We start from the raw sequence: 8,585 nt of genomic DNA, 5'->3' as shown, positions 1-8,585 counted from the left end.
TTCTTATTGTGTATAGTTTTACTGTATTACATTTAAAATCTGTAACACAGTAAAAGGGGAAATGTTGTGGAATATTCCCTTACACTGTATGAAGATGTGCCATTGTGATTTTTTAATAGAAACCTAAATTGCCAATAGTTAAGCAGAAAGTATAGCAGGGACTTCTGGGGACAGAGAAAGCCCTTAGAAGAAGAAAGGTGGAGCCATCAGTCTGATGGAGAGGAAGCAGAATGGGCAATACAGAGTAAGGTTAACCAAGACACATAAAAGAACATAGATTTAAAAATATTGGTTAATTTAAGTTATAACAATTAGTTAGGAGCAAGCCTAAGTTAAATATGAGCTTTTATAATTAATAATAAATCTCTATGTCATGGCCCAAAGAAATATCTGTCTGCAGTACATCTTAAAATTTGCATTTTGGGAACTTGCTATTTTACGTGAAATCAGTTTACCTCTTTGGAGCGCCATTCTGTAACATTAGGGTCTGCTTGTTGGGGTTTTTGTCCTGCCCAGTTCCCACAGCTGGCAAGTCCCAAAGAAAATACACAGAAGTCTACATTAATCATAAACTGATTGGCCCATTAGCTCAGGCTTTGTATTAGCTCTTATAACATATATTAGTCAATTATTCTTATATATGTTAGCCACATAGCTCAGTATTTTTTTCAGTGGGGCTGGTCACATCCTGCTTCTTCCATGATCTGGGCAGAACTGGGGAGAAATGAGCTTCCTTCTTCCCAGCATTTTCCTGTTCTCATTGGCCCCCCCTTTACTTTCTGTCTGGTTGTCCCACCTATATTTCCTGCCTGGCTACTGGCCAATCAGTGTTTATTCAAGATACAATTGACAGAATATAGAATTGTTTCACACCATATGAGGGTAAACCTGGCAAAGACTTCTAGCAATGGGGGATATGGAGCCTCAGTTGGTCATGTCCTGTAACCAGGCAAGACTTCCAGTGGGTATATTGGGACCCAAAAACCAGCCACAAAGCCTTCGACCTGCAACATGTCCTACCAACATGAAGCGCAGGGGTAAAAGTGGCACAGAATTTGTGGGAGTGGCCAAAGAGTCCAGCTTGAGACTCATGCCACAAAAGAGAGCTCACCCCTGACACTGCCCAGAACACTGGGATCCAGAGGCTAGAAAGTCGAGAGACCTAGGATAGAACCAAACATGACTGACAAAAAAAAAAAAAATCAATGAACTGATTCCTAAAGGTATTCAGCTATACTCATAGATCAGTATCTAGTTCAATCATCACCACAGAGGCTTCATGCAGCACCTGAAGGAAACAGATGGAGACCCAAAGGCAAACATTAGACCAAGCTCAGGAAATCCTGGTGAAAAGAGGAAGGACTGTAGGAACCAGAAGGGTCAAGGACATCACAAGAAAACCCACAGAATCACCTAACCTGGGCTCATAGGGACTCATAGAGACGGTAACCAGGGAGCCTGCATGGGACTGACCTAAGCCTTCTGCATATATGTGACAGTTGTATCTTCTTGTGAACTCCTAACAGTGGGAACAGGAGCTGTCTCTGACTCTTTTGCCAGCTTTTGGGACCCTATTCCTCATACTGGGTTACTTTGTGGTCAGGATGTAAGAAACTATTCATTTATTCATTTTTAAAAACAAAGAAAATAAAAAAGAAAACAATTGCCTAGTGTATGTGTTTATTTAACCTCTGTATAAAGTATTCTAGAGAAATGTTCAAATGTTCTCTCAATTTGAAGTTTTAATATTCCCTGCAACACAAAGAGGGCAAGACCCTCATAATATATCATCATTTTTGTCTGAGAGACAAAATACCTAGACAGGGTATTATGTGTAAATTCTGACAGATATTCTATTTCAAAAATCTAACATCGATTTTTTTTCTCAAAGTGATCATTTTGTGTGTGTGTGTGTGGGGGGGGGTTCTTTGGTACTGGATCTTACCAAGGAAAATGCTTTAATTTCTACTCCTCTGCCTAGATGGACCAAGCCAACTCTGCATTCAGTGTCTTCAAAGAAATACAGAGAAGAAGCCCCTAATTTTCACTGCCAACTTCATTCCCAGCGGGGAAAATACAGACTTGTGACATTGGAAGGTTGGGTCATGAGGTATTGTCCAAGTTTGACACAGAGTTCTTCTGAATTTCTGTACCTATCCTATTCTGCCAAATAACCTTAAAATCTTTTGTTAGTCCTTGTCGGGGGGCCTCTCTGAAACCCAGGTCCAAGTCGGGTCCTAGTTCTTGAAGAAATCTTAAAGGCAGTATTTTACTTCAAGTAGCCCCTTTGCCATGCCTCCTAGTTGCAACTGTCTTCTCCTGTGGGGTGGACCCAGCTTTTTACGCCCACACATACCCCCCCACTTCCGGGCCCGTACTAGCCACACCCAGGAGTACTGTGGAACATGCGCAGCCTGATGTAACAATTTTCGCCCGTGGAACTGGGAGGTGCTTCTCAGTGGTTTCTGTTTGCAACGTTCTGATGATGGAGAGCAAGTACGTCTACTTCGACCTCGACTATTATGGGGTGGGCTTCTATGAGGAAGAAATAATGACCGAATCTCAGCAGAGGCTAGCTGAAGCAGCAGCCCGTAGATGCTACGGAAGAGGTGTACGAGTTCTGCATGAGCTAGGTGATACAGACTACGTGAACCGTGAATATGAACATCACTATTATCATGAAAGAAACGAAACACGGGCCATCCACAGTGAGCCTGGACGGGGAAAGCTTGGTGGGCCTGGGAAAGCCGCTGGAGCAGTTTCTCAACCCTCCAACAAGCGACGTGTAAAATACAAGTTCACCTACGGGCAAGTTTGTGAACTGGACAGGGTTTTCCAAGAAACCCAGTATCCTGATGCACTCCAAAGGTATGTACATGCTTTTTAAAGAATCCACTCTGTTTTCCAGTACTCTGAGCTCCTTTGCCCTCTCCTAACCTCTTTCCTCATTAAAAAAAATACTGGCCAGACACTGGTGACACAAGCCTTTAATTCCAGCACTCAAGAGGCAGAGGCAGGAGGATCTCTGTGAGTTCAAGATCAGCCTGGTCTACAAGAGCTAGTTCCAGGACAACCAGAACACAGAGAAACACTGGCTCAACCTCCTCAGTAGCTGAGATTAGTTTGGTTCCTGGGTTGGGCCTCCTTCCCTTCTTGGCCCTGAAACTGCAAAATCTTCAGCTAAATTTATGGTGGGGGTGAGAAAGGTGGCCTCTGAGGTTAAAGGTCAAACTCTCCCATGCACTTTGGAAAAAGAAAAAGAAGCATAATGCTCTTGGTGGGGATTTCTTTCATTTTACAGTTATTTTTAAAAAGAAACCGTCCAAACCAAGACGAAGGTGCAGAGCTTGCAGTGTTTTCAAAACTGTTTTGGGAAACAAGACCCTTGTGCTTTGCAATCGTCCCTGACCCCCTCTCTAGCCTACAGCACCATTTTGTCTTTTCATTCAGAGTCTGATTGCTTTGGCTGGCACACACAAAGGAAATCATGGATTGTGCTTTGCGTCTATGGACAAATATCTCTTTACCTCTGAGTTTTAAGTCTTTGGTGGTATATACCAAAGAACTGAAATTCTGGCTACATTAATTCTATGTTTACTGCTTTGAACAGTTAGCAACTCTGCTCTTGTGTGGTTAAACAAATGCAAAATACCATCCACAAGAAATCCTAGTTCTGGGGAGGTGAGGACATGACTGGTTCTGGGGACCACAGTGAATATGGGACCAGTGACAGATAGTGTATCCAAAAATAAAGTTGGAGCTGAAGAGATGGCTCATGGGGTAAAAGTGCTTAAAACAATGCTGAAGATCGGTTTGTACTTGTAACCCAATTAGAAAGCCCCAGAGGTACTGATGGGCACCTAAATCCCATCAGTCCTACAGGCAGATGGGAGACAGACACAAGAAAACCACCACGACATGGTGAGTCAGGTAGACCTAGTAGGCAGCATAGCCTCAGAACAACAAGAAAAACCCAACCTCAACAAGGTCAAAGGGAAGAAGAGGCTTCAAAATTTATCACCCAAGCTCTAATAGATTTGGCCTTTGGAGCACTTGTGTGTCCCCCCCCCGTGTGTGTATGTGTGTGTGTGTGCGTGCGCGCGCATGTGTATGTTATAGAATATTATATATGATGACTGAAATAATTTTTTAGCAAAATGACTGCCATTCAAGCATGTTTTCCTGAATTTACACCCATACCCAATATCCACACAAAACAAGCACAGCTGCACAGAAAAAAATTGGACACTGCTGTAAGCAAATACATACAATATGGTCAAAACCCAGCCTGTTTCTCAACTCCAGTTCCTTATTAGAACTGTACTTTCTTTAACTATGTGTGTGAGCATGACACACCTGAACATGTGGATGAAGAGGGAAATCTGGGAGTCTGTTGTCTCCTTCCCTCATGTGAGGACCAGGGGTTGGGATCTCATCTTCAGGAGTGCCATCGGTTCCCACTGAGTGATCTCCCTTGGCTATGCTATGGAGTTCTTAAAGCAACATTTAGTGTTTTGACAAGATGAAGTCACTTCTAAAGAGTCCTATCTGCAAGAAAAACTGATTAAATGAGAATTTACTGAGCTGGGGGCAGGGATAACAAGATAAAAATGTGGAGAGGCCATATATGTGCACTCTCCTTCCCTTTCCCCAAGTGGCAGTGGCTAACCTCTGTCCCTTTCTCTCCACAGAAAAGCACTTGCAGAGCTCATTCATGTGGACGAATGCAAAGTGAAGGTCAGTAGAGGCTCATCTTTATTGTAGAGGAGAGGGGGACCGCTTGATCATCCAGGCTGCCTGGTTTGCTTAGCCCTGAAATAACCACACAGAAACTGTACTAATTAAATCACTGCTTGGCCCATTATCCCTAGTTTTTTTTTTTTTTTTTTTTTTTTTTTTTTTTTTTTTTTTTTTTTTTTTTTGGCTAACTTTCACATATTAGTTTAACCCATTTCTATTAATCTGTATATTGCCATGTGGCAGTGGCTTACCAGGAAAGATTCTAAACATTTTCCATCTCAGGCAGAGGATCCATGGTGTCTCTCTGACTCTGCTTTCTTCCTTCCAGCATTCAGTTCTGTCTTCTCCACCTACCTAAGTTCTGCCCTTTCAGGTCAAGCAGTTTCTTTATTGATTAACCAATACAAGCAACACATAGAAAGAAGGATCTCCTGCACATCTCAGATCTGCTTCAGGACAGGCCTGGGCTTGTCTTCTACACCTGGAGCTCCTGGGTCTTTTTTGCCTGCTTTGTGCGGGCAAACAAGAGTTGGACTAATGTGCTCTTTGGAAGTAGAAAGTATTTGCAAAAGTAAACTCCAACTAGTGTTTCTTCCTTGTTTCTGGAAGTAAAGGAATACATTTCCCCCAAAGGAAAGCAAAAACAAGAAACCGTGTCTCCCATTTTTTGCATGAGAGGATTTATGTTTATGTCTGTCTAAATATAGCAGATCGAGGTATAATTATGATGTATGCATGTAATACACACCTGCATGTCCCCTAATTAATGATGAACTATGTGTGACAAAAAGATCTTCTGCATAATATTTCTGTCTGGAGTCATGTTGGCACTCAGGATTGCCTTGGAAATACTTACGTGATGGCAGGAATAAGAGTTAGTTGTTACTAAATGCTCAAAGAATGAGTAAGTAAATATGGAGCAGGGATGGCTTGCCTTTCTATGAGGAAAATTGTTTAAGCAAGGTGAAAAGGATGTGAGACAAGAGCTGAAAAGCCCTTATGCCTGGTTCTTCTGATTTTCTTTTGTAAGGTTTTAGTAAGATGGCTCAGACAAATGCAGCTCTGAATTTAATCTCCCCAGCTTGGTATCTTGTGTCAACTCTGAGATAGTGCTCCAAATCTTTCATTATGAAGAAGGCGATGACTGACAGATTTGAAAGTCTGTCTAAAGAATGAGCCTGATAGAGTTTAGGCGTTGGCGGATAGCTTGTTTTTCCAAAGGCTTCTGCAGAAGAGTGGGCCTGTTGCTATGTGTGCTGAGTCAGTGTGTGGACAGTCTGTAGTGGTGGAAAACAAGATTTCGTGGGCTATGACACATCCTCCACCCTGGGTAATACTTGAAGTCTTAAAGTTTGTGAGGAATGGGAAACTTCGTTCTTCTGTGAAGGGGAGAATGCCAGTCCCCTATGAAGTTGTGTGTGTTTTACCACCATAACATTAGTTATTCAGTATGATAACCCATCTTGGTCTTATTTCAGGCTTGGTTTAAGAATAGGAGGTCTAAATACAGGAACAAGCAGATGGAATTCCTACTCAGCAATGACACATCTGGTTCCTTGAACAACTTTCCACCCAAGAAGGATGAAGATCCCGAGAGTGCCTCTGTTGCTAAGGCATCACAACAGTTCCTCTTGTGCCAGTAATATCTTGGGCAATCCTGTTGGCCATGAAAACACTGTCTTGTCACATACAATAGCAATAAATACTAAGATTTACCAAAGCACTAGTTGCATTTGTCATTCCATTCGCATAGAATGAGACATTTTATTCTGCTAATGGAAGTCAAAAGAGAAGTCCAAAGCTTGGAGAAATGACCTCTCTTCTACAGCAGCATAGGGGGATATGGTGGCCATATACCTTTTATGTGCAGAATGGGTTTCTGTCTTCATTCTGCTGCAGTTTCCTAGGTGACTGTCACCATCTTACCTTGCACTTTGGGGATCAGTGATGTAGCCTACTTGGGCATAGCATCTTTTCCTCTGAAGAATATCTTGGAGATCAGGGATGTAGATAGAACTAAGAAGCCATGAGGTCGAACTTGACACTGGCAGCCATAGTAAAAGCAAGTGTTTTAAAGATAAGACTTTGAATCCAAAATTATGCAACTGTTCAGAGTTAGTTGAGAGGAGATGAAAGGTGATACTCACAATGTGAAGGAAATGAGAGATGCCAGAGAGGTGCAGGGAAACCTGGTTACTAGTGCCCAGGAAAGAGAAGGATCACAGAGTAGAAGTAGGAAGGTGGGCATCCGTTTTATTTCCTGAAGCATGCCAACAGCTACATGGTCTACAATGGGAATCAGATTTCTATTTATATTTTTTTAAATGAACAATAATTTGCTTTATCATGAAATTCATTCAAAGCATACATCAAACGTGCAGGTGGTGTTACACAGTTCAAGACCACCAGGGAAAAAAAACACCATACAAAACTTCTTTTAATTTTAAACATAAAAAATGGTCACTTGTGGTGGATTCAGGAACTTGAAAATTCACATTCCTACATCCTACCCCAAAATTCCTTGAAACCCACGAAATCCATGCCTATTATGAAAATGTCCTGGCTTTCATGTGATACATGCATGAACATTACTCTTCTCCGGTTTTTCTTTGTTGTGGGTTCCTGTTGTGAAGCCATGCCTGAAATAAATGAGGGAAAGGAACTGGTTTAACATAAGGGCTAGTTAATGTGATTATGGAAAAAAAAATGAGCAAGCAATTCTGGTGCCACTGAGACGAGAATTTGTAGAGTCAGTATGGGTGACATATTCTGATTACTCAATCATACTATGGGGCTACTAGGATTGTTCAGGGATATACATTTTCCTGTGGTGTGTAAGGGTGGGTTCCATTCAGAAAGCCATAGGCAAATAGAACATACCTTATGCATTTCACTCATAGGAAGCAGCAACTGTGTGTCATGGCAGACCGTTAGCTGAATCCAATGTCTCTTCTCCAAACTTGGTATTTTTGAGGGCTTCTTCCAGGATTGGATGGTATGACAACTTAGGAGCAGTTCCAAGTCCTTAATGCCATCTCCGTGTGTTCTCAGGATGAACTAAAGTCTGCATTCTGACATCTGACAGTGAGCTGTGCACCTGCCCCTTGCAATTCCTCTCTAATCATACATTATTCTTGTTCAGGAGACTGCAAAGGTCTCAAATGTGGTGTTAAAGATACAGGGGAAAGGCTCTCCTGCAAAGCCCACCTTCAGTATAAAGTCAATAATGACTAAGAAGGAGCCCATGAGCTGTTTAGGCAGCAGGTTGACTTCAAGTTGCCTACAAGGTTGCCTAAGGGCACCTTAACCAGCTGCAGCTGATAGCATACCAGACTCCCACCCCTGCTTCCACTAGGCCATTTTTCTTCCCAGGGTCAGTAGTAATAAACAAGTAGCCCTTCCCATCCCCCAAGCTTTCGTTTCCTTATTTTTCTCTGGACAGATATGTTTTTTTTCTGAATGTTTACTTCTTAGGCACACACAACTGTTGTTGCCAGTATTCAATGCTCGTGTTCAAGGCCTCCTGATTCTGCTCACATCCCCTTCCTTCAAGACTCTCTTTATAATAACCAATGGCCGACCTGCCTCGGTTCCTCGGTAGCTGAGATGATTTTTGTGCACCATCAGGCTTTCTTTTTTTTTTTTTCTCTTAAAACTCAGACTGAGTGTCTCCACCATGCCGGGGACAGTGACAATGGCTTGTAGGGATCAAGATGAAATATTTCATGAAGTTTCCATATGAAAATAAGTTATAAAAGTGTTAGCTGGCCACATGCTTCATTTGTTTTCATTTTAGAATTGTCTGAAGACACAGAAACAAAACTATCTGTCTACACCACTTTTGA

General features: G+C 42.1%; 1 protein-coding gene across 1 annotated transcript; it reads left to right on the top strand.

The window, feature by feature from the left end:
* The first annotated feature begins 2,485 nt into the window (after window positions 1–2,485).
* On the top strand, window positions 2,486–6,383 carry LOC130867189 (homeobox protein ESX1-like). The gene is made up of 3 exons (XM_057758901.1): window positions 2,486–2,868; window positions 4,692–4,737; window positions 6,219–6,383. The coding sequence occupies exons 1-3, from the start codon at window positions 2,486–2,488 to the stop codon at window positions 6,381–6,383; spliced, it is 594 nt and encodes a 197-aa protein (XP_057614884.1).
* The last annotated feature ends 2,202 nt before the right edge of the window (window positions 6,384–8,585 follow it).

Source organism: Chionomys nivalis, chromosome X, assembly GCF_950005125.1.
Source record: "Chionomys nivalis chromosome X, mChiNiv1.1, whole genome shotgun sequence".
Classification (NCBI taxonomy): Eukaryota; Metazoa; Chordata; class Mammalia; order Rodentia; family Cricetidae; genus Chionomys; species Chionomys nivalis.
The sequence above is the reverse complement of the archived record's forward strand: the minus strand, read 5'-3'. Positions and strand labels throughout refer to the sequence as shown.

Bases quoted from the DNA above. Each gene is read 5' to 3' on its own strand.
- LOC130867189 (XM_057758901.1), top strand. From the start codon at position 2,486: ATGGAGAGCAAGTACGTCTACTTCGACCTCGACTATTATGGGGTGGGC. The intron at 2,869-4,691 runs GTATGTACATGC...TTCTCTCCACAG, and splicing joins TATCCTGATGCACTCCAAAG to AAAAGCACTTGCAGAGCTCA. The intron at 4,738-6,218 runs GTCAGTAGAGGC...GTCTTATTTCAG, and splicing joins TGGACGAATGCAAAGTGAAG to GCTTGGTTTAAGAATAGGAG.